Below are 26,190 nucleotides of genomic sequence, written 5' to 3'. Positions count from 1 at the left end.
GTTGCTTTATTGGGTTAAGGTAGCCATGTCCCTCTGTGTACTTGTTGATTACATTGTCATTTCTGCATGTATTAATTATGCACATTGGCTGTGATGGTTGTACCAGTTGCTTTTATTTATTTGAAGTTATGTGACCCTGATTTATCTGCCTTTTTACTAACCTGTTGTTTATTGTTTTTGCTTTTTTTGTGTGTTTATTTTATTTTATTTTTTGCTAACAAAGTTGAGTTGACCAAAGCTGACCTGCAAGGTAGAGAAGGTTCTTTTTCCCCATTACTGGTTTGAACTGAAAGATGCTTTTATGTAACATTTGATACGTTTTACTGGATGCAGTCACACCTCTGAGACAGGAACAGAACTCCAGGCCTTCTGGAGAGGATATCTGGGTTGAAGACAGACATGGCAGACAATGGAGGTCTTTCTGTTGACTGTGGGGGGGTTTGACTGTATCAATCTCTGAATATCCATAAGAGCACAAGTTGATTTCCTGAAATGCCCAATTATTGTTCAGGCAAATAACTGCTGTGTATAGAGACACAGAAGGTCCTCAGAGCTTTACAAAACAAAAAGCTGACTGGGATTCTTCAGTACTGACCTTAAGGAATGAGACCAGGAGGTAAAAGCTGGTTGCTTAACTTAGACTTGGAAAAACAAAACAAACAAAAAACCCGAAACAAAAACACCCCACAAAACAAACAAACAAGCCACAAACAAAAATACACAGAAACAACTTTCTGGAATTTCAGTTAAAAACAAACTAAACAAAAAAACCCTAGCAAATTGTCTTAGTAGCTAGATGCCATTTTACAAACCATAACTGATCAAACATATGAGTGGTCATGCCTGATCCTTTTGTACCTATAGATTTGAGTATATCTAATAGCCCTTTTTTTAGAACCTCTAGAACCTCTTACTGAATAGTCTCTTATTTATTTATTTATTTATTTATTTATTTATTTATTTTTTACAAAGCAGATAGGTCTCTTTCATGATGTTGATCCTCACATGAAATTCTTACTGGCATCTTTTATTACTATTGCCTGCTAAGATAAAAAGGATCAAGTAACGATGCTCAAGATTGCCAAAGGGCTGAGAACTATGTGGATGGTGTTAAAATACTGAAGCTACTCAAATGAAAGCCATTGAAGAGACTGAGAGTAGCTTCAGTAGAAAAGGGGGGAAAAAATGGGAGAAGTCAAGGAAGATGGCTCAAAGAGGAGAGGCCAGGCAGTAACTGAGAACATGACACTTGAGTTACAGAGACATGATGGGGTAAAGAGTGGAAAACCAGTTTAATGAAGGCTAATTCTTAGGAGATATATAATGAAGAAGGGATTAATGGTACAGTTACGTACAGCCTGTTTCCCTGGGACATGAGTGAGGAAACCTGCTTATTAGAAATTAATAGGACTTTGATACTAGCATAACTGGAGATATGTTTTCCACGGTGTTCAAAGTCTATCCTTTCAAACATGATAGTGAAAGTATACTACCCAATTTATCTGGAGAGACTGCAATATTGAGTACAAATTAATTTGCTCCTGAATGTTGTGGAAGTTTAGGAAAATGATCCTCCTTTTTAATGGAAAAGGAGAGAATGGTCTTGGGTATAAGGGGAAGTTGGAGGCATTGAGCAATGTGTCTCTGTTTAACTTTTTTGAAACCACAGATGGTATCTGTTATGGTATTGGCTTAATCATCTCAAAATTTTATGTCTAAGCTTTTGTTGTGGAAGAAAACATGTTCCTGTCTGGCTCTCTGAAATAGAGACAAGTCTTCCCAACATGTCTTCAGTCATGTGCTCCATGAATTCCTTTTCTATTCACTGTCTTTACTGTGATGACCTGGTGACATTGTTGACCTGACATAATGCAATAGATGCGTTTTTCAAATTAAAATATTTCTGTTCCATATTCCAGGCGTAGATATGTAGCAATTACCTCTGCTTCAGAATATCATTGGTGTTTTTAGGTAGGGTTTGGCATTCTATGGCTCAGTAGAAAAGGATAAAAATATTTTTGGAGGAACCAAAGAAATTTTAATGGATAAACAGTTTATCACTGTAGCAGTTGTTAATATACAGAAGCATATTAGGAAGCACCCTGTTACCTGACAGATAAAGATACTGACTGCCTGAGGTAATTTTAGCCATTTAATGTATATGAAATATTGAATCTGAAAGATTTGACAGCATAGAATTAGGCAGAAGTTAGATCAATGTATTGTTCTCTATACATGTGTAACATCTGACTGTGACCATATTTTGTTGTCATCTCTGTCCTACTCCCAGCTGTAAAAAGTTGAAGTACTCTGTCTTACAGAGGTTAGGGATTTAGAGAGTATTAGGTGCTGCTTATAGGGAATTTCTGAAGTTTATGTAAATGAAAGTGGTAAAGGATGAGATTTGAAAGAATATGAAGGATACGTGGGCTGGGACTGATGTAAGGGGAAAAAGAATCCTGGAAGTATGCTGAGATGTAAATAGCTTTAGGATTGAGGTGTTCTATGCTATCCATTTAAACTGTGGCAGAGAGTCTGGGACTTACATTAGACATCAGCAAATATTGTGTCTCTCTGGCTGCATTTGCTGTTGGTCTCTCCAGTCACTTGTGTGTCCATCAGAATACATGCCCAGGCATTCCTACTCAATTATCTGATGTCTGTTGAAGTGAATGCAGCATGAAGAGATCTAGGAACAAACAGTTTTATTTTGATTTCTCCAGAGTCCTCAGAAGCTAAAAGTTTGTCACAGCTGTGAAGAACATACCAGCTCAAACTCATATTGTTACAGAGGTCTTATCCCTATAGGAATAGTTTTACTTCAGGTGGAGACATTTGATCACACTGAAGCCTAAGGGGAAACTTTTGTCTGGAGTACATAATGTGGATTAGTGGCTTTTCAGGAAAACAACCTTTGCTAAATAGGTTTGGTTATTTCAGAATGGGCCATGAAGCCTTGTACTGTTGTACTGCTGTGATTTGCAGTTGTGAAGGGTGTTTTTCCAGTTACTGTAACTGTACTTTTCTTGTTCACATACAGGCCTTTCAGTTTTTCCTTTCTGCTTTTATTTTCTGTATCTGAATGTCTGAATACTTCTGTTTACTTCCTCTACTTCATTTGCATCTCCCTGTCCCTTGTAACATCTCAGGCCCAGGCATACTCCCTTTTATGCAGTTGACTTTTTGTTGTATTGTTGGGATTATTTTTTTTTCCTCACCAGCATGTGTATGAGCACTTCATTTAATACGAATGGTAGATTCCTTTCAACAGGAATTAATTTTCAATGTATGAAGGAAGGTGTTGTATGCAAGAGCAAAAACGGTGTGTGTAGCTTGATGCTTATTGCTAGTTATGATCAAAGCACGAAGCAGTTGTGTTATAATCCTGCTGCTCTTGCACAAAGAAACTGATTCCTCGTGTAACTCGGAAGAATGATGAACACAATACTGTCTTTTATTCCTCAAGTTCTTTTCTCTGCAAAGAGCTTTCAAATGACACAGCAGGAATGTCTTCTCTTGCCAGTGAAATGTGCCCACCTGTGGGATGAAACATGGCAGTTTCAGCAATGTGCAGCAATAGAATTAAATTTTTTTCATTTCAGGGCAAAGAGAAACCTGCCACACAGTTGAAACTGCAGGAAAGAGTTAGTAAGACAAAGTAATCTTTTCAAGCAGAATATGGATAAGAGATCTGGCTACTATACTCTTCTAAGGTCATTTTCTTCAAATACTTAGTGGTAAAACTAACAAACAAACCATACTTCTAGCTGGGAAACTTGGAAGAAAAGTGTAATACTGGACTCCTTCCCAATGAGGGAGACACAACAACATCTGAGATCCTGCAAGTCCTCATATACTGAGCTGTTCTAGTAAAACTGAGTGATGCAGAAATAGAGATCAAATGGACATTGTTGAAGAATTCTGCTTTGCCATCTCATGTTCCTTAGCAGCTGGCTTTGTTGATAGGCTTAGTCTGAACAGAAGACAGAGCAAGTCACATTTCTGCTAGTGGGGGATGCTCATCTACACTGAGGACATCTCAATTTTTATTCTATATCTACTGCCCACTCAATCCCCATTCCACTGTGCATGTGTCATGAGGAAGACAATGCACCGAGCCAAGCTGCAGACAACAAAACTAATGTTTTTGAACAAAAATGCATTCAACAGAATTAGCAAGTCTTGTTAGAGTGTTGGCAATTTAAGGAGAAAATTTAAGTCAGTGTGGATATTTTATTAGTTAAAAGTATAGTGTGATTTATCAGTTGTATCTCAGATTATTAAGTGAAGGCTAGTTCTGAAACTTTGCTTTTAAATACTTCCTACTGTAAGTGTTGCCAAAGGAATAAGATTAAAAATAGACCTGGACTCTGATTGCATTGGTATTTTAGAACCAATTCTACTGTATAGTATAAATTGTCTGTCATCTTCTCTTTCCTTGTTTGTTAGCACTGAAGGGCATGTGCGTGGTAACACAATCTTCATGTTTTATAAGCCTTCCTGTGCTTCTGTCGCTTTGCTCCTTAATCCAAAATCCTAATCCTCTGTGACATCCTTGTTAGTTGCTCTGAACAAAATTCTTTTGTCACAGATGGTGGATTATGACATCAGGCTAGGATTGTAAGCAGCAGGAGTAGATGAACTCTCAGAGACAAAGATCCTTTTACCATTTACATGGCCCATAGTACTAAGGAGTAAAGCAAAGCATAATACCCAGAATCTATGCTGTGCTGTCACAACTAACTCTAAAGAAGGCAGACCAGACTTTGAGCTTCCTTGTGGTGTTGTCAGGCTTTCAAAATTCCTCACTGTTTGTTTGTTTGGTTTTGGGTCCCACCCTTGCCCCACCCACCCTTCCTCCGCCTCCTCCTCTGGATACTTGGGAAGTTCTGTGTTCATCTTCAGAGTTGGTTTCTGTAAAATACAATTCTGAAACCACAGTATGGGTCATGAATTTAGATCCTTTGGCTGTCTGAACTCTCTCAATGAGCCCCTCAAAGCACAAGTTCTAGGCCTCATGTAGTCTTATTTCTTGGGTAGAGTACCGGTCATTTCTTTTGTGGCACCTAGACAAGAGATATGCATGTTGGATGACACCTGCTGTCAAGTCCAATGATCCATTATTCTCAGAAGAGTGCAGGAAAAGAGGAGAACTATTGGCATTGAAAATGCTTTTCTGCTTTGCTTCTATATAATGATGTTTACACTTGATGCTGTAGCAGGTTTGCATAGGGTCACAATTGCTTTCTGTTTTTATTTTTTTAAGCATATGTAAGTTTCTGTTTATACCTCTAGGAGTAATGACATTCTTATTTAGGGTTAGAGGTTAGATAATGGGATAGTAAGGTACAGGAGAAGTATCAGTTCCTTATTCCTTATCCTCAGCTCAGCTATTTCAGATAAAATGACAACTAATACTCTGTTTCAGACTCTTAAATGTCATCCCTTCTTTTACTGGGCCAAAGTAAGTCTGAAGCAAGTGTTAGACCCTAACCTGATGCATGTGTATCCATATAGCTACATCTATTTATTTTATAAGTGTAAAGGCAGGAGGGAAGTGTGTACACTTGAAGAAGCGGTAACGTCTGTCAGCACTGTTGTAGTCCTAGAAGTGATCTGTTGGCTTCACGCAGTGCGAGTGAGACCACTGGCATTCAAATAGCTGCAAATGAGAGTCAGGTGGATGGGTAGAAAAGGTGGAGGGCAGGAGAAAAGTGTGGAAAATTGCTGCTCAACTTTGTTTCAGTATGGTAACACACTGGCTTCTTGCTGTGGCTGCTGCCACCACCTCATTTCAATAGGTGAATTTTCTTACAGGGGTTTTGTTGTTTGCTTTTATTATCCACACTTCCACTTCTACCTAGAGGTTTTGGGGTTTTGATTTTCTGATGGGGTGTGGGTGTTGCCACAGTAACAGTGGGAGATTTAAAACTGGTCGAAACCTGAAACTAGCACTCAGTCCCTGAGGTCGGATGATCAGAGCCAGCACAGCCAGAGCTGCGGCAGCACATCCTGAGGTACAGGAGCGTTTCAGGACCCGGCAGCTCTTGTGAGAGTGGCTGATGTGGTGTGGGCATTGCCAGGGTAACGGTGATCACACCCCCGCCCCAGCCTTGAAAAAGCCTCAGGAAGGGCAGCACTCCAGGTGCTGGGAGGTGAGACCAGCGTGTGAGGCTGTGAGTACCACCCACACTGTGCTGCAGCAGCGGGTGCGGTAGCTCGTGTAGCAGGATGCAGAGGCTGTCCCTCCTTGCTCCGTAGACCATCTCACCTACTGGCAGTCTCCCAGACTGCAGCTGACCATGGTCTCCTCCAGAGAGAGAGCTTGCCCCAAAAATACTGTGTTGACCCAGATGGAGGACCTGCCCTGATCTGTGGCTGTTCAGGTGTCTGGCTGCAGGGAGTGCCAGAAGGAAGCTGCTGCTGCTGAGGGAGGGAGGCAGCATTCCACCTGTGTGAGGTGTGAGCAGGTGGAAGATCTGCTCAGCATGGTGGTGGAACTTAAGGAGGAGGTCGAGAGACCGAGGACCATCAGGGAGTGTGACAAGGAGGTTGACTGGTGGATTTACTCCTTGGTGTTCCGGCCAGAAAGACCCCAGGGAGATACCCCCACTGAAAGGTGATGGACCCCCCACTCTGTCGGGCAGAAGGGGGATACCTGAGACAGCCCTTGCCCTGTTGCTGTTGGGTGGAGGCAGGAGACCAAAAAGATGAGGAAGGTTGGAAGCAAGTCCTAGTTCAGTGTCACAGGTGACCCCCCTCCCTACCTGCTTTGCTTCTCCAGGTGCCCCTCTGTAATAGGTTTGAGGCCCTGGATCTTGAAGGAGAGGTAGGTGAGGATGTGGTGCAAGGCCTGTCTATGAGGTCACAAAGGAAGAGGCAGTTGACACCACACCTCAAGACTGCCTCTGATAAGAAAGAAAGAAAGAAGGGTAGTTGTAGTAGGTGATTCTCTTCTGAGAGGAACAGAGGGCCCAATATGCGGAGTTGATCCTCATCATAGGTAAGTGTGGAGCCTACCTGGAGCCCGGATCAGGGATATCACCAGGGGACTCCCCAGCCTGGTGCACTCGACAGACTGCTACCCGCTGCTGATCTTCCAGACAGGTGGGGAGGAAGCTGCGTCCTGTACTCTGAGGGCAATGAAGAAAGACTTCAGGGCTTTGGGACAGTTGGTGAAAGAGTCTGGGGTACAAGTGATTTATTTTCTTCCCTCCTTCCATTTTTGGGTGATGATCTGGGATGGAATAGAAGAATCCAGTCCATAAATGCTTGGCTACGAGACTGGTGCTACAGGCAGGACGTTGGGTTCTTTGATAATGGCTGGTTTTATAATTCTCCAGTCCAGACAGTGATACACAGGAAAGGTTTATATCACAGGGGCAAAAGGATGCTGGGACAGGAATTAGCAGGGCTCACTTGGAGAGCTCTAAACTATATTTGAAGGGGTATGGAGTTGTAGCTGGGCTTGCACCAGTGGGGCAGCACTCTATTGTTGATGAAGACCGGGAGGTCTCCCACCCCCTAGGGTGAAATCAGTGTGCTCAGCTCACTCTCTGAAATGCCTGCACGCCCATGCATGCAGCATGGGGAATAAGCAGGAGGAGTTAGAAACCTGTATTTGGTCAGGAGATTATGATCTGGTGGCAGTTACAGAGATATGGTGGAACAGCTCACATGACTGGAATGTGGTCACAGATGGCTATGTCCTTCTGAGGAAAGATGGGCCAGCCAGGCGTGGTGGTGGAGTTGCTCTTTACTTGAGAGAGCAACTACAATGTATTGAGTACTGTCCAGGGGTGGATGAGGACTGAGTTGAGGGTCTGTGGGTGAGAATTCAGGGGCAGGCTGGCAGGGGTGGTACTGTTGTGGGTGTCTGTTACAGGCCACCAGATCTGAGTGAGGAAGTTGATGAGGCCTTCTACAGAGAGACCAAGCAGCCTCGCAATTACAGGCCCTGGTTGTTGTGGGGAATTTTGTCTACCCTGATGTTTGCTGGGAGGACTGCTCAGCCAGCCAGCCACAGTCTAGGAGGTTCCTCCAATGCATTGATGATAACTTCCTGATGCAAATGGTGGATGAGCCAACTAGGAGAGGAGCACTGCTGGATCTCATCCTCACTAACAAGGAGGATCTGGTTGAAGTGGTAAAAGTTGAGGGCTGCCTTGGTTGCAGCGATCTCATGTGGCAGGAACAGAATTCTAAGCAAAATTGCAACCCTGGACTTCAGTAGGGTCAACTTTGGCCTTTTCAAGCAATGGCTAGGTCCCATGTACCCATGGGACAAGGTACTTGAAGGTAAAGGGGCCCAAGAGAGTTGGTTAGCGTTCAAGGACTGCTTCTTCCAAGCTCAAGATCAGAGCATCCCGACAGGTAGAAAGTCAAGGAAGGGAGCCAGGAGACTTGTGTGGTTAAACAGGGAACTGCTAGGTAAGCTCAAGTGGAAGGGGAGAGTCTACAGATCGTGGAAGGAGGGGCTGGCCACTTGGGAAGAATATAAGGCTGTCAGAGAATGCAGGGAGGTAACTAGGAAAGCTAAGGTCTCCTTAGAATTAAACCTTGCAAGAGCAATCAAGGACAACAGAAAGAGCTTCTTCAAATACATGGCAGATAAAACTAACACTAGAGGCAGTGTAGGCCCACTGATGAACGAGGTGGGTGCCCTGGTGACAGAAGATACAGAGAAGGCAGAGTAACTGAATGCCACCTTTGTCTATACTGCCAGAGGCTGTCCTGAGGAGCCCTGTACCTCTGAGGCCCCAGAGGAAGTCAGGACAATGGAGGAGTTTGCCTTGGTTAATGAGGACTGGATTAAGGACCAGTTAAGCAATCTGGACGTCCATAAATCCATGGGTCCTGATGAGATGCACTCGTGCGTGCTGAGGAAGCTGGCTGAAGTCATTGCTAGGCCACTCTCCATCATCTTTGCTAAGTCTTGGGGAATGTAAGAGGCGCCTGAGGACTGGAGGAAAACAAATGTCACTCCAGTCTTCAAAAAGGGCAAGGAGGACCTGGGTCCTATAGACCGGTCAGTCTCACCTCCATCCCTGGAAAGGTGATGGAGCAACTTATTCTTGGTGCCATCTCAAGGCATATCAAGGATAAGAGGGCAGTCACCATGGCTTCACCAAGGGAAAGTCATGCTTAACCAACCTCATAGCTTTTTATGAGGTCATAACCAGGTGGATAAATGATAGTAAAACAGTGGATGTGTTCTATTTTTATTTCAGTAAAGTATTTCACACCATCTACCACAACATCCTCACAGCTAAGCTGAGGAAGTGTGGTCTAGACGATCAGGTAGTGAGGTGGACTATGAACTGGCTGGAGGAAAGAAGCCAGAGAGTTCTTGTCAATGTGGCAGAGTCTAGCTGGAGGCCTGTATCTAGTGGAGTCCCTCAAGGGTCAGTACTGGGACCAGTACTATTCAACATATTCATCAATGACTTGGGTGAGGGAATAGAGTTCACTGTCAGCAAGTTTGCTGATGACACTAAGCTGGGAGGAGTGGCTGACACACCAGAAGGCTGTGCTGCCATCCAGAGAGACCTGGACAGGCTGGAGAACTGGGTGGGGGAAAACTGAATGAAATATACTAAGGGCAGATGTAGAGTTTTGCATCTGGGCAAGAACAACTTGAGTATAAGTTGGGAAATGACCCATTAGAGAGCAGTGTAGGGGAAAGGGACCTGGGGGTCCTGATGGACAGCAAGATGACCATGAGCCAGCACTGTGCCCTTGTGGCCAGGAAGGCCAATGGCATCCTGGGGTGTATTAGAAGGGGGGTGGCTAGTAGGTTGCGAGAGGTTCTCCTCCCCCTCTACTCTGCCCTGGTGAGACCACATCTGAAATATTGTGTCCAGTTCTGGGCCCCTCAGTTCAAGAAGGACAGGGAACTGCTGGAGAGAGTCCAGCACAGAGCCATGAAGATGATGAAGGGAGTGGAGCCTCTCCCTTATGAGGAAAGGCTGAGGGAGCTGGGTCTCTTTATCTTGGAGAAGACTGATGGCTGATGTCATTAATGTTTATAAATACATAAAAGGTGAGTGTCATGAGGATGGAGCCAGGCTCTTCTTGGTGACAACCAATGATAGGACAAGGGACAGTGGGTACAGACTGGAGCACAGGGGGTTCCACTTAAATATAAGAAGAAACTTCTCAGTGAGGGTGACAGAACACTGGAACAGGCTGCCCAGGGAGGTTGTGGAATATCTCCTTCTCTGGAGATATTCAAAACCTGCGGGGATGCCTTCCTGTGTAACCTCATCTAGGTGTTCCTGCTCCGTCAAGGGGATTGGACTAGATGATCTTTTGATGTCTCTTCTAATCCCTAACATTGTGTGATTCTGTGATTATTTTTTTTGTTTTTTACAGTAAAACAGATTGTGAATGAAACTCAGGTTTTTGTTAATGTTCAGTTAAACACTCTGTCTACTGATAGTCACATGTTGCTTCTCATTGCAGGAGAGATGTAAAGAAACACAGCTAAAAAGCTACAGAAATCCACCCATTCTGTTCTTGCAGTTTGGTGGGAAGAGCAGGAACTAAAAAGCTCTAAGTGTCCATTGCTAACTTTATCTTTGAATTGTTGGGAGCATCATGGCATGGCTCAAGTGGGCCCAATGGACCTCATGAGGTTCAACAAGGCCAAGTGCAGGGTCCTGCACCTAGATCAGGACAACTCCAGTATCTATACTGGCTGGGGGATGAAGGGATTGAGAGCAGCCAAGAAGGAGAAGGACTTGAAGGTACTGTTTCATTAAAAGGGTTAATTTGGCAGAAACTAAATCTCCTAGCATTCCAGCTTGTCCTCAGATATTGCTGGGGGGTGAGGGTGGCTGAGCTTAGCTTCTGAATGATGCCAAATTAAATGAAAATGACCTCAGGTTGGCACTATAAATCTGATTGTGCTCAACAGCCTCATTAAATTCACACAATTATGGATTCACCTGTAGTGCCAGGTTGGGTTGTGGTCATTGAACTTACCCACTTACACAGATTTACTAATATTATAATGTATACTATATGTCTAAGTGCATCTAATGAGGAATTATCACTACTAGATTCACAAATAGAGAGATTTATTAAAGCAACAGGTACAAGTTCTTTTAGATTGCTGGTGATAAAGTATACTATCTGCAAAATACATGTTGGCACCAAATGTATATTCGAAGATGACTATGTAGTGCTAATAACGTGATTACAAAAACAAGCTTGTTTTCTAAGTTTCCTGGGGAAACACTTGGTATAACCAGATGTGCAAGTCCTACCCAAAGGCATCCCCATGGGTGGGGAAGAGAGGTTTAGCCCATTGACTGATCCCAGAAGTCTGTGATGCTGTCTCCTTGACTTCCAAGTGATGGTGTCTTCCCTGCCTTTCCTGTCATCAGGGTATTTTATACTATTTTTTGTGTTTAGGTGGAGCTGGAATGACTCTAGTCAGACTTATCTTTGTTATTGATCAGTATTAAGTTCTCTTGCTTTGATTTTAAAGGTGTAGACTTAAAAGAATTCAGAGAGCATACTCAAGGTAAAAGGGAGTCAGGTAGCTTTTGGGATGGAGGTGTGTTTTGGTATTATAATGAGATTGTAATGAGCAAAGTTCATCCACAGGACACAATTTTGCCACAACTGCTAGCTCAGCAACTTCTACTCTATTTCTTTTCCAACAAGTGGAAGGTATAGAATGGTAGGTATGTCAGCTATAGTTATGTGTTTTATTTGAAGCACTGCACAATAGGAGCAGTGTACCTTTGTCTAGAATGCTGAAGATAAAATGCTTTCCCAGGAAGTAACTTCTAAATTTGTGTTCTTATAATCTGTGGTTTGCAGCTTCACTTTTGCTCTCAAGTGATTCAGAATCCACCTACCTCCTTGTGGATGACATACTAGCTGTCATTCAGAGTCCCTCTGATCTGAAGCTCACTTTTTTGCCTGTTTCTTGGGTTGTCTTTGCAAGGTTTATCTAAGTAGGATAGCAACTATTAGCTCCAAATCACAGAACAATGAAAGGCTGTTCTTTTAGTAGAGACTGCTTCCCTCTCTGCTTCCCGGAGGGGCTGTGGAAACCAGTCCAGGATAGAGAAGTATTGTGGACTAATGCTATGCCTTTCTGAGGGCTTTATTGACCTATTTACAGAGGAACCTATGTAATGGGTCTGGGCAGGGTCTCTTTTTTTTTTTAAATTTTTTATTAACCTATTGTATCTAACTGAGGTTTCAAAACTTCAAAACTTCAGTTTGAATCCCTGTATCAGGGTTCTTTGGGTAGGATGAAGCATTGTTTATGGTCTCGTTTCTTAGCTGGCGTTTTCACAAGGCGATCTAACTTCCAGTGAAGCACAGCAACTTGGCAGGGTTTGTTATCCTTGTATCACACTATATTTTACAGTAAATTTATTTGAGCAAGCACTGAATATATGAGTTGGGCCTGCCTAAGAGGGAATATGTTGCTGTCTGCTCTTCCTTGCTCCGTGTTATAATTTGCTTCTTTTGCCATGGAGTGTACACTTGTCTTTGTGGTCTTTTTACTTGAGTTTGTTGCATGTCCAAGAATGGAAACATGTTTGGTTAGTGCCTTTTTTCTTCTGCATGAGGATGTTAATGATGAATTGTAGCTAAAGAATTATGCTCTCAACTTTGTTCCACCCTTTTCTTGTCATCCCTTTTCCAGGACCAAGCACTACCTGTCAGGAAGATTCCTGTGCAAATCAGGGTATCTGTAACCAGCAGTGGGAAGGCTTCACTTGTGATTGCTCCATGACTTCATATTCTGGAAGCCAGTGTAATGACCGTAAGTAGACTTTTCCACACTGGACTGGGGAGCTGTGAGTTTTGATGTATGAGAGAACAGAGAACACATTATTAGTTATTGGTTTTACTTACAGTGTCAAACTTTTTTTCCTGGGAAGTTTCTTTGAAGCATACAGCAGTTTGTTTTTATTTTTTCCTCGTTAAAATGAAAATATGCAATTCGATATGTGTGGGGTGTGTTTTGTTTTTTTTTAAGCTAACTCAAGCAGACTAATCGTGATAATTGATGCTAATGGATTTTCTGATTTAGAGAAACTGGGAATGACTTGCATGTTTTGTGTGTAATGTTTAGATAGGTACAAAATATCCAGGCTTTGTGCACTGAATTATGCTTTGAGGTTTTCATTCAAATTTTGGTAACAAAGATAAGGAATCCATGCAAAACTGCTGAGCAGTGTTCAAGATTGTGTTCTACTGAATTACTAGCTGCATGTGGAGATGAAAATTTGGGTGCTGTTTGCTCGAATGTTCAGTTAAAACCAGGTGTTCAATTAAATATACAGCAACAGTGTTGTTCTGCTTGGCATGTTGATTTGCTTCATCTCAAAACATTGGATTTTTTTTTTCTTGGCCAATTACTATTAAGATCTCTGATAAAATAATTGAACAAAACCCCAAGGTCTTCTTTTAGGGGGTAGATAATCAGCTTTCGGATATTCCCTCTTCTCATCCTGGTATGGCCTTTGCTTCTGCCTGGAGGGAGCAGATCAGTTCAGCTTTACTCTCTCCCCACTTCTGTTATTTAAGGCGACAGTTCCCTTCTTCCTCTACTTCCAAGGCAGGGAACAAAGGAGTACATTATGATTGCTGTAGAAAGCATAATGGTAGGCTTCAATAATTTGCTTCATTGTGCGTGTAAATTTTAAGACCAGAAAGGACTCATAGTCCACTCTGACCACCTGCATCTCAAAAGCTGCTGCTTTTAATTAAGAGTATTTGCAACAGACTTTTTAGTGGTTTCAGCAAGATCCTTGCAATATTGATGCCACAACACTGTTGTATCTGCAACCCTCGCCCTAGAAGTTCTGAGATGAGGCTGGACTGATGGCACATATGACAAGCTGTTTAACATGGGGTGACAGTCAGTTTCTGCTGAAGGCCAAAAACCTGCTATTCTAAATCATTCATAAAATTTGTTATCTGCATTGGTGTCCCCTTTCTCTTAGTGTAGTTCTCCTAAACAGGTTTTGGAAAAGGCCTGTCATTTTTTGTGCTTTGACAGTGGCTATATGAGAAGGGTACTACAGACACAGATTTATAGGCTGTAATGCCACATCCGGTTTTAGGGTGTTTTAGAGTTCAGAATGACTCCTTTGGGTCCAGAAGAAACATTTCATGTTGGAGCTACAAGATTTGGTCCCGATTATCTGCATTTTTGTTTCCTATTCTCGAGCTACTTGTTCAGTCATTCAGTTTAGACTTCCTAATAAACCCGTTGTGTGAAATAAATGCCACTTTGAAACCTGCTGGGCTGCATTTAAGTACATGTCCTGGAAATATCTGAAGTGATTATTGATACTGTTGGTTTTGTTCCTGTTGTATTATGCTTCACAGCTCTGGAATGCCACAGTGCCCTTGTTACGCTGTTGCTAATTACTTTGTGCAGGCTCTGAAGTGTTGTCAGGCCAGGTTCCTGTGTGTGTAATTGGGGATTCCTGTGTGATTTTTGGAGCTGTCAGCTGGAAAACACATAGAGTAGTGATGGGGGTTTGATATGAATGGGGCGATGTGGGCAACGTAGTAGCCAGCCTCGCAGGGTCAGGCCTGGCTGGTGATGTAGAAATGCTCACAGGAAGATGTGGGTTTCAAAATGGTCTCCAAAGGTAGGTCATGTGGACTCCTCCTGGAACACAAGAAGACTTCGAGCAGGATCTTCAAAAAGTGCGTATAACATCTTTTTGTGGTGTGGGTTGTTTTGGTGTGTTTTTTTGTTTGTGTTTTTATTTGTTTATTTAGACTTTACCTTGTATCAGGACACTGAAGACCTAGCTCTACTCATGGTTGCCTGATGAAGTTATGAAGCACTGAGTGTCGTGGAAAGGGAAAAGGCTTCCTTCCTGTTCCTATCTGTCAGATATGATTGTTGTTTTATCGAAGTCTAATGGAAATACAGGCACTTGTATGTTAATTAAATTGTTTATTAGACTGGATTTTAGTGCAAGTAATGTCAGAGAGGGAGAACTTCTGTGGAACCCAAATCCTTATATTATTGCATCAGGCTCTTTGGTAGAACTTTTTTTTGTGCTACAGGAGTATAATTCTATTAATTGCTAGATGGCTGTTTCTATTTTATGAGCAAATTGTGGCCTCCTCCTGATCTAATATGAAGTATTTAAGTCAATATAACAGGTCTAGATTTACACAATGGAAACAGTAGCAAGAGCAGGACTAATTGAATATATTGTCTTTCTTTAAATCAACTCAAGCATCCACACTGGAAAATTTGCATTTCTAGGTGTTCAATGCAAAATATTTCAGTGCCTCTGAGGTAGATAAATTCTAGTCTGGTATTCTCTTAAATTATTCTTGATGATCTCTTTAGATCATCCCCAGTTGGTTGGTGTGATTTTTTATTTGCTAGTCTAAGCTTTGCAAAGTCATTCGGTCTTATCAATACCCAAGAAAGCTTGGTGTGCCCCTATGTTTTTGCTTTTTCATTTTTGTCACAGGACCGGGCCATTAAGCTTCCAAATTCAGATGTGACTGTCTTGAAACTGCTGTTTCTGAAAGGTGAAGGAGAAGCACAGGTGGCAGAGATGCACATTGTATGTCTCTAGACACATTTGTAGATTCACTAGTGTTTAACAAGGCAAGGATTTAAACTTTTAGTGGAAAGGATGATGCAACCTTAATTTTCAGGTGGTGTTGTGTAGCTCTGTTTTAGATGGTGTTTTTACCCTGTAGGAATCAGGATTCCTCAGAATAAGAAATTAATGGAAGCTATGGAGGCATTCATTCACTTTTAATATCCTTCGTGTTAAGGTGTATCATTCCTTGTACCAATATTAACAACAACAGCAAAAAACCCCACACTCCTTCCCTAAAATGTATTTGAGAAGTCTGTTGTACAAAAGTAAATTTAAAGGTCTGCCCTACTTGTCATCCAGTATTAACACCTGTAGAGAAACATGGAAATAGAAGCAATGGTGCTATTTTGGATATCTAAGTTCTGTTCTTGCTTTGTAAGATCTGTTCTTAATTTTTTGAAGTTGTTCCTCATTCTTCAGTCTTTAGAGAGGTTTTAATCCATCCAGCATCACATTCCATAAATCAGGGATTTCAACCTATTTTTGGAACTTGTTTGTTACTCTAAGATGTAGGAAATCAGCATTAACACACGGTAGTTGATAACTGGGGATATTAAACAACCTTGATATGCCAAACTGTTGCTTAGACTGTTCAAATGTCTAACTATGAGCTATGAGAATTCGAAGTTAATCCACAGTGCTAACGAAGCATCTTGCATCTGAGAGGAACTCCATCCTGTCTGTCACTGTTCTTCACCAGGACATGAAATGAAAACATGGTAGTTATAGACTTCAAGATGTGGCAGTATTTAAACTGTTGTCCTATGAACAGCTGTACAACCTCTTTAACTTATTAATCATCTTGTCTATGTGGTCAAACAATGACATTTTCTGCACAGACAGAATACATTAAAAATGGCTCCAGCAATCTAGCTAATGGAAATGGTATATGTATGTCAAACTAGATCGTAGAAAACACTGCTTGTTACTCTGTGCCTCATGCAGATGCCTAACACTGAGGGTCAAGCTTTGCAGAAGAAATTGCCAGGCTAACACAAGTATGTATGAGTGGAGACTGCCTGTAAAAGATCAGTAACCTGCAGCAATGAGAAGGCAGAGTATAAAACACTTTTTCAAACAGCGTTGTCTTTGTTGTTGTTACAACAGTTAAGGCTAGCTGCTGACTATTGATTGGCTTTTTAGGGGGATTATTTGTTAATTTACTTATGTTTGGTTATGTGTTGCCTGGGTTTTTTCAGGTGGTGGTTGTTATTTTTTGGGTTTGTTTTGGGTTTGTTTGTTGTTGTTGTTTGTTTTTGTATGGGGGAGAGGTAATATATAGGGCTATTTGTTCTTTCTATGTAATAAATCACATTTTTCTTCCAAGATCCTTTTCTGTGAATCACATTTGGAGGAGGGAAAGAATCAAGGGACAGGGAAGTCATGGTGACTTTGCTCTTTTGTTCATTAATGTAGCACTGTCACAGGAAGAGCTTTTGATAACTTCTGTTCTCTAATCACAGTGAGTCAGGCTTACTTACTAACCAGCATATTTTTTTTTTCCTTGACTTAAAAGGAAGGGTATCAAAATTAGCAGAACAAATTTAAGACCAATAAGTATTTTGGATTGAATGAGTAAGGCCGAAGCTGACCTTTTTGCCATGTGTGTTCTAGGTGAGGTTCCAGGCATGTCAGACAAGACCCATCCCTCTTCCACTAAGGCACTTCCTTTTTTCTCTCCTCTGTTAAACAGTGAATGAGTACCTAAGTGGATTCGCGCTTCTGGAGCATAGTCTGTAGACTAGGTTGCAAAAAGGCAGTGGCAGAAACAGCTTTTTTCACTCCTGCTTAAAGAGCATGGCAGAATAATCAGTAGAAGGGACTGCTAATAGGTCAAATGGCTGAAGTAGTTAACTGTTGTTATACTTTGTGGTGACGGCTTTATTCTGAAGTGCTCATGGGACATTTGCACTCCACACTTGTGTTGTCCGTGCTACTGAGCAGTTACAGCTATCTCCATGGTAGGATTCAGACCTCTAGTTTGGAGATCGACCCTATTCTCTCTCCCTCAGTATTTTCTGTTTTTCACTGTCTGGGCTGATTTCTGTCCAGACTTTGTGACCTCCCTTAATGTCAATGCTAACATGCTCAGCTTAATTTACTTACAGAAACCCTCTTCATTGTTCATGTTTAATTATCACCCGTTTATTTCTAATGTGCCCAGTTTATCACTTACTGAGTCAGAGAGCAAGAGGTTGCTAGTGTGTAGAAAATAAATCTGCATAGACTTCATTAATCATGCATGGCTGAACCAGTCAGCTATTTAAATATCAGCACGCTTAGGGATTTGCCTTTGATACTACAGAGACATCTGGCCTACATGAAGCAAGAGTCACCTCTGATTTATCTTGAGTGAATCATACTTCATTACAGCAGGTCAGGCACCCTACCTACTTCTTACTTCCCTCCTCATGCTTTGCCCTCACTTATTCAGTGCTCTTTTACATGCCCTCTACTATAACTAATGTTATCTGGCTGATGGTTCATTTTCAGTTTCAACCCTAAGCCTCTAGTGTCTTCTGTCTCTGAATGACCTTATCCCTTGAGAACTGGGATAAAAGGGAACTGTGCACTTTAATACATGATGTAAATTGTACCATTGTGATTTGGGTTGTGAACCCTGCTTTTAACCTTCTTACTACTGTTTATTTTCATTTGCACTGCAACTCCAAGACCTATAACATCTTTAGGACAAGGATCTATTTCTACTTCTTCATAAAGCAGTATGAACTTTTTTGATGTGCAGTATTAACCCACTACATAATTGATTTCACAGTTGAATGGTTTAAGAATGCTTGTTGCATTTCTGTGTACTGAAAGGCATTTCTCCTTCCTTGAGTAATAGCTGTAAAACATCAGATCAGGCTGCAGATCAAAAGCTTGCTTGCCCCATGTTTCCTTTGGGAGTCATCCACAGTGGGTAGTGTTGGCAACATCATGGGGAGAAATCTGGATGTCCCTGTTTTGGGTGAGAAAGAGGGAATTTGAGTGACGGGTGCTTTTTGGACTTGTTTCTCATGCATCTTTCAGCTTCTCAAGGTGCCCTGACAGAGAAGTGTTTCTTTTTTTCAATTGTGAAAGGTAGCTAACTTTATCCTTTTGTGATCCCCAAAATGCAGCTACATCTCTAGTGAGTAATTTAATTACGATTGCTTCAACAGCTTGGCAGAAGGAGCATTTAGGATGAGAGCTGCAATCAGTCACTGATATCTGTGCACACCTGGCTGCTGTCAGCATATAAACTATGGTCCAGCTGTGCTACAGACTTCCATAGGATGGTAGGAGAGGGACTTTTTGCAGGTGGCAGTGATTACAGTTTCTGTTACCAACCTTTGAGCGGTTCAAGCATTTATTTAATTTTCTTCCTGACAGGGTGCAGCAGCTATGCCATTTTCATAAACATGTCACAGAAGCTTCTTGCAATAATTTTGTTCCTTGTGATCTCTGCTCTCTTTGACAGTATTTTTTTTAATATGATACTTTTTGGTGGTCATGGCGATAATTATCACTCTTCTTGTTATCAGTAGCTGAGTGGTACTGTGTACTAAGTATTTTGACCCATGAAAGAGCTGGATTGTGAAACTGTTCCTTCATGAATGGCACACTCAGGGAGTGGTTTCTGAACAGACATTGATGTAAATTGACAGCAGTAACAGAAGTGTGGTACAGCAAAGTAGGAGTCTCTGTTCTGTCACCCCAAGCTCTATTTGCAGATGATGATGTTCTCTAAGCACATCTTTGCACTAAATGTAAGTTAATAAATTAAGTGTTCTAAATTGTCAAGTGTAACAAAGATGTGATTAATTTTTAATGTAGCTTTTTCCTTGTAATATCCTGCACATGTTCATATTTAAGAGGCAGTAAATGTAAAACCTCAGGAAAACACCACAATAGGCTTTGACTAACAATTTCACTCTTTAAAGATTCTTCTGTTCTTATATCAGCTTTTCCACAGAAGATGGCAGAGTACTGAATTCAGAAGCTAGTGGCAAATAGATGTAGTGTTAGATTTTGTAGGCAAAAGTCACCCTGAGCTTAAGAACCATTATTTTAAGTGAATGTTTGTTTTGCGTACTGCTATGAAACTTCTATTATTGATTGTGTTGCCCAAATACTCTAGGTGAATCTCACAGCAGCTACCATTTCATCAACATGAGGTATTTTGGATGCCACATAGTATTTAGATGGTACCTGTACTTTTGCATGAAGGGAAAATCCCTTGCAAAAGCCTGTTAATCATCTTGCAGCTGTTGCTGATCTGCAGCAGGATAACCCCAGTCACCAATCCAGGTGACAGCACAGGTGGCGTTGATTGTCTTCACTTATGAATCTGCCATAACTGGCACTGTGGATTATGAAACTTTGATTCTGATGTTGAGCCTAATGTCCTGCATGGAAGCTCTGACTTGCAATAATCTCTAGTTTGCTTTTTGCCCCAGCTGGGTTTTGTGTGCTCTCCCATCTCCGCAGTACCCGATTGAGTTAGATACCTTTGCTTTTAGGCCATTGCTCTAAGTCTGATGTGTGGTAAGTGGAGTGTAATGGTATTAATGAGATGGGATGGGATTAACTTAATTTTTTCCTGGATAGTATGGAGTTGTAGCACATGCTGTATTCTTATTCCTTTAAGGTCCTCAAGGTGATTATTGTTTATTTCCCAAGGTATTTATTAATACATAGAAAACAGTTTGCAAAGAAGACCCTGCCTTAATGGGTGAGAATAGAGAAGTAGTGATTGGAGTTGGTCTTTGCATTTTATAGACAAGAGTTCATTTTTAGTAACACTTTTTATAAATACAGAATAATTCCTTTTATTTCAATGAGGTAACTTGAGATTTATGCCAGTATTGTGAAGATTAAATCTGGCATGGGATTCTCTGAGTTCATATATCAAATATGCCTGTTTTCTTTTTAAGATTTATATATACATATATATATATATATATATATACCTCAGACTGAAATCTACTGTTCAGATTAGTCATTAACGTGGACAAATATATGTCATAAAATATTTATAGGGTGCAGGCAGCTGAGAGGATGCCAACATGCAGAGGGATGCAGGCAATAATATAATTTTTTTTATTTTTTTTCTTCTTGTTGGCTCTTGAGCCTTCAAGTCTGGGTCTACCTAAGTAAAGAGGCTGGGATGAGTAGAGAGAGACATCTTGTATGTTTATCTTGTTTTTTTGCGATGGAAATGATTAACTGAAAAAACAAAGGCAGGAAGAGTTAGAGGTCCTGAAGAAGATTGTTGTTCAGTATCTAGACTGACTAATGTACTAATTATTGCTTGGTTTTGGCTACCTATTGTTCTCCAATGGGGTTAGCTGTATATGTCTGTATATCAACAACACATTGCAGTGTTGTTACCCAGGAGGTGGTGTAAAAATCTCAGCTGTGGAGCATTGGGGATTAGATGCAAAACCTTAATTACAGTTATCTTAATAATGATCCTCAAGGGGCAAATTGAAACTGACTGCTTGGGTACCTGAGAAACAAATTTTGCAAGGGGGAGCATTTTTTGGTGGATTTGATGGTCTCTGTAGAGGTGTTCTACTGTGTACTGACACCCAGGGCCTGTGCAGGCACTGACAGTGGAGCCTTTTGCTCTCCTTAGCGATTTTGGGTTACAAATGAATTTCTCCAGTTGAGGAAAGAAATTGGCTTTTTAGTTAAAAAAAATGAAAACAAACAAAAACCCAAAACCAAACAAAAAACCACAAACAAAACCACAAAAACCCACAAAAATACCAACAGCAACAACAAAAAACCAAAAGCAACCAACAACAAAAACACAACCGAAAAAACCCCAAACAATAATAAATGAATTCTGCTGCAGGGTAAGTGTTAAATGAAACCCCAGTTAGCTAATGAGCGTCCAAAGTTTCCAAATCTAAATGTGAATTCATTTCAAACTCTTGTGAACATATGGAACTGGTGAAAAATTTGAGTGATAGTTTAATCAATGAAAAGTGAGCATTTAGGGCAAGCAAAACTTTATATATTTCAGTGAAAATCTCAGAATAGTTCTGAACAGGAAAAATGAAGGAGTAAAAAAATGGGATGTAGTTAATTTCTTCTTTCTCAAAACAAGGTTCAGGATTCATTGGCTTCATCAAAATGATGAATTTATCATGAAAATTAGCAGAGAACTTAATCTGAAAAAAAAGACAACTGATTTTAAAGTGTTGACCTAAGTTAGTTCATCCTCCTCTGTCTAGAGGTTTATGCTTCAGTCACAGTGTTGAGACTCCCTGTGGCTTTTCCCAGATTTCTGTGTTGGAGATGAGCAGTGGTGGCCACCCTGGCCTGGGAGATGCCTTTCCAGATGTCTCTGTTTCCAGCTCTAGAGTGTGGTCTTGAGTGGGATGGGTAAAGAGACAAGAAAATGTCTCCTTCCCTAGGAAAGCAGAGTTGTCTGATCTCTGTAATGTGCTTTTGTTCAAATGCCTCTAGCTTCAGCCTGACACTAGTTGTGCTCATGTGCATTGAGTAACTGTCTCAGATAATACGACTGACCTCTAGACCAGAGTGTCTTGACTAGACTTTGGCTTCAATAATACACCTGCCAAATATAAGCAGTTTTTTCTTCCAAAGAGACTCCAGCATGTTGATTTTGAAGGAAATGTGGTTGGAGCTCTATTCTTCCTCTTGTCTCTGGTCTGAAACCTAATTGCTGCGCTTGGCCACAGCAAAGCTGGTGTCAGGTTTGCTGGCTTCCTATAACTATCTGTCATATTTCTTTTTCACTAAATGACCTTCTGTCTGTTACATTTCTGCCCTGCTGATCTCAGGTAAATGATGTGGATAAATAGCAATATCACAAGCCATCCATCATACAGTTCTTAGGTCCCTTAGAAGCATCTGTGTCTTTAAAGGGTTCATCTGCCACAGATACTCTCATAATTAAAGATCACAAAATACTGAAGAGATGGCTAATATCATTGGGTTTTTTTCTACTACTGAAGACTTCAGCAGCTATGTGTCTTTTACTTGTAAATGCAGACTGTCATAAGAAGTGCTTGTGCACGAGGGTTTCATTTACAGATCCAAGCCAGCTGCAGGTTACAAGAAGGCAGCGCTACTGCTGACATGGGCAAAGGCTAATTTTTCTGCTTTGCTGTTGTAACACTGGTTTGGTTGTGTTACCAGTGCAGAATGAGCTAGGCAGACCTGGCTTTCAAGCCCTTGCTCTCTGTGAATGAGAAAAAGTTCGCAGAAGCAGTAACTGAATCTGACTGATGGCAAATGGTTGTAGGCACTCCAGCTACGTGACATAGGGCAAGAGGAAATCTGGGTGAAGGGGAATGTGTGTGTGTATGTAAGAGAGATGATTATATCAGTCTCAAGGTCAGTGGGCATAATGTTTGGCTCCAGGAAACATGCAAAGTTACCTAATAGAGCATGATGTTGGTCACTTATAACAATATTGTCAGCTGTGCAGCTTATACATGTGGTAAATGAGTTGCCTTACATAGATACCATGGAGAATATCCTGAGAATTCATTTTGTTATAGTTACTTGAATACCAATAACTGAGGCAGAATTGTTTGTGCTTCCTGCTGTTTAAACAGAAATCATATGAGTTAAGTGTTTGTACCGGGAGGGTGTGTTTTTGTGCTTGTTTGTTTGTTTTGGTGGTGGTGTTGTTTGGTTTTTTTTGTCTCTTTTTTTGGTCTTTTTTGTTGTTATTTGTTTGGTTGGTTTGGGGTTCTTTGTTTGTTGGGGATTCTTTGTTTGGTGTTTTTTTGTGTGTGTGGTTTTTTTGGTCTTTTTTTTTGTTTGTTTTGGTTTTTTTTATGTGTGTGTTTTTGGTGAGTGTTTTTTTTTTTTTTTCCTTTTTAAAAAAAAGTTATTAGCCTGTTTTGTTTTGTTTTGTTTTCCCTCTGTTTGTGTTTTTTGTTTGGTTGGTTGGGTTTTGGTTTTTTTTTCCCTACTTGTTACCACTGGTGACTTTACTGTGCATTTGTCACACCTGGAAAAGGCTGGAGGTTTAAATTCCTTACCTCATGCTGCTAGAACAGAGGCACTTCTGATGGACACATTGAACACAAATTTGTGCTTTGTCTTAGGGGAAGCATCCTAACAGAGATCCCCACTTGGCTGCAGAATTGCTACTGATGGCTCATGTAATTTAATCTTAATTTAGTCACACCAAAGAACTTAGCCCAAATATCACACTTGAGACCTGTACTAAACTCATTATGGGATTTGTTCAAAATGCAGAGTTAGCATAACATAATGCTTCCTGGTTTAAGCAAACTACATTCTGGAGACTAGAATGAAATAAGAATAAACTTGGAGGTATTTGCTGAAGTGGACCTAAGTGTGGCACAATACTTGGGATAGTGCAGAATGTAAGATCCACTCCATCGTCCTGTGCAGAGACCCCTGTATTTTCTACCTCCTTTAGGAGCCAGGACACTTAGATGCTTTCTAGTTTAGAGATGAATTTTTAACCAAGTTTGGTCAATGAATTAGAAACTGACCAGGTTTTCATACTTGCACTGGTGCCAGGAAATTCTTGTTTATGACCAGTAAGATGTGAACCAGCTGGGTAACTGAAGTTGCTCACTCTCAGACACTCTGCAAGCATATGTCCGTGCTTGGGAGCAAATACTGGAAAGGGTGGAATAAGCTGCCTTTCTGAGTTTCCTCCAACTCCTCCTTCTAAATGGAAAAAGGCTTTTTTTCTTTTCCAGCACTGAAGAGATGGAAGTATAGGTCTTTAGTCCTGGCAAGTTTGGTATTTGGAGACTTGTTTTCTTTACCCATCTTAAGCACAGGAGATTCAGACTTGCAAGAAAAGGGTGCTCACAGCTGCGCTGGGCCTGCTGGCAAATAGCATTAAGTACAGATGGTTGTCTGCCCACACATCTCTATTTATGAAGAGGCCCCCAGTGTTTATGTTAACAGTGATGAGTTTGAGGGATAAAAATAGGGAGTTGTTGTTCATTTGTTCTTTATAGATCTGCAGTGAACTTTTTTTATGAAGCACCATTTCGATCGAGAGATTTGTTAACCTGCTAGAAGAACATACTGTCAAAAAGCCAAGCTGCAGATATCCGAAGTGCTGAAATCCTTATTCCTTGTTTCTTATACTTCTTCCCTTTAATCCACGAGATGGTGCTGTGTTCCCGCCAGACCCCAGGCATCCCTTCCTTGGCTTTTCCCAGGCTCTTGGTGAGTGTTTGGAATACAAAAACCTGAAATGAAGTTAGAAAGAATTTGTCTTTTCAGTTGCCTTTTTCTCTTCTCCAAATTAATCTCAAGAAGAGGTTTTCTAAAATCACCTAAGGTTTTGTATAGTTCTCTGCGGTTCCCATTTCTCTCGATGTTAACTGAGTCCTGTGGCTTTGCCATGGCTTAAGAGGGCTTAGGAAACCCTCAGAAGGCTACTTTAAGATGCTATAGTTTCAGAACAGCCATGCTAAATAACAAACAGTATGGCTGAGACTGTGTCTTCTTGTCTGTGGTTATTCCTTGCTTACAGTTTGTGAAGTCATGAAGATTGCTGCATGTTGCAAGGGTCTATCTAGTGCTGCCTTTATTTATTTATTTAGGTCTTGTACAAAAATGTTCCAGGGCAAAACTTAAATTATCTGATCATGTTACTTAAAATAATTACCAGTTCTGTTCTCCCAATTCTTCCATCACATACTTTCCTATTTATGTGGAAGCTGTGGTTTTGGGAGCTCTTGTGTGTTTTACTTCTCCTGCTTTCAATAAGATTTGTCGTAGAGAAGTACTGATCCAGGGATACTGTCCTTGCAGGGAGGAAACATTGGAAGCTGGTGTTTGAAAAGGCTGAATTCTGCTGAGTTTCTGTCACAAGATGGAAAGAGATTACTGGAGAATGAGAAGAAAAGTCACTTTTCACAAGCTGGCTGGGATATTAGCCTGCCTTAGGTTGCTAAGGCAAGTTTAATGTTGGTGTGGAAAGTGATAGAAGTGACTCATTAGCTATTTTGGAAGTCATGGATAGAGAACTTCCATTTGTTCTGCAGAACAGCTTCTTTACAGAAAAAGGTGTTTGGGGTAAAACGCTTCTTAACCCCCCTGTGTGACCCTGGAGCCTGCCGTTTTAGCTTCCTGATTACCACACGTACCTTCATGTGTTGGATATGCATGTTCAGTGTCTTCACAGCTCTGCCTCTCACTGCCTCATGCTTCTGTAAAGAACAGACTGACCTCGATTGTCCTCCCGCTTTTGTTCTTAGAATTTTCCAAAAGCTTGAACTTGTACTTTCCTGTTTTTCTGCTGACTGAGAGTGGATTCCTGATTTACAGTTTCTAGTCTCAAATCCCCGTAAGTGGTGTGAAGGTGATGAGTACAGAAAAAGTACAAAATCCTTACATGTCCAAATGAGGCTGAGACAAACTTCCTCCCCCACTTGTTAACTCCTAATAACTGGTCCTAATTATTGTGGAACAACTGCAACTTTAGGGCAACTCAGTAACAGTTTTCCATTTCAAATACCCAAATACCTTTCAGTGGGACTCCTAATGCGAATCTTAGAATTTTCCTAACTGTTACATTTCACTCAACTTGAGAACTTTAGGACCT

At 41.1% G+C, this 26,190-nt stretch overlaps 1 protein-coding gene across 4 annotated transcripts in view; it reads left to right on the top strand.

Moving 5' to 3' along the window:
* Positions 1–26,190, top strand: part of NRXN3 (neurexin 3) — a gene marked incomplete at both ends in the record, with an annotated part of 967,932 nt that overhangs the window by 413,789 nt on the left and 527,953 nt on the right. For all 4 annotated transcript variants that reach the window (XM_080345007.1, XM_080345009.1, XM_080345010.1 and 1 more), the window contains one exon: positions 12,674–12,793. In XM_080345007.1, coding sequence (XP_080201133.1) covers positions 12,674–12,793 — 120 coding nt within the window. The remainder of the gene's footprint in view (positions 1–12,673; positions 12,794–26,190) is intronic.

The sequence above is a fragment of the Nesoenas mayeri genome, assembly GCF_963082525.1.
Source record: "Nesoenas mayeri genome assembly, chromosome: 5".
Lineage (NCBI taxonomy): Eukaryota > Metazoa > Chordata > Aves > Columbiformes > Columbidae > Nesoenas > Nesoenas mayeri.
The sequence above is the reverse complement of the archived record's forward strand: the minus strand, read 5'-3'. Positions and strand labels throughout refer to the sequence as shown.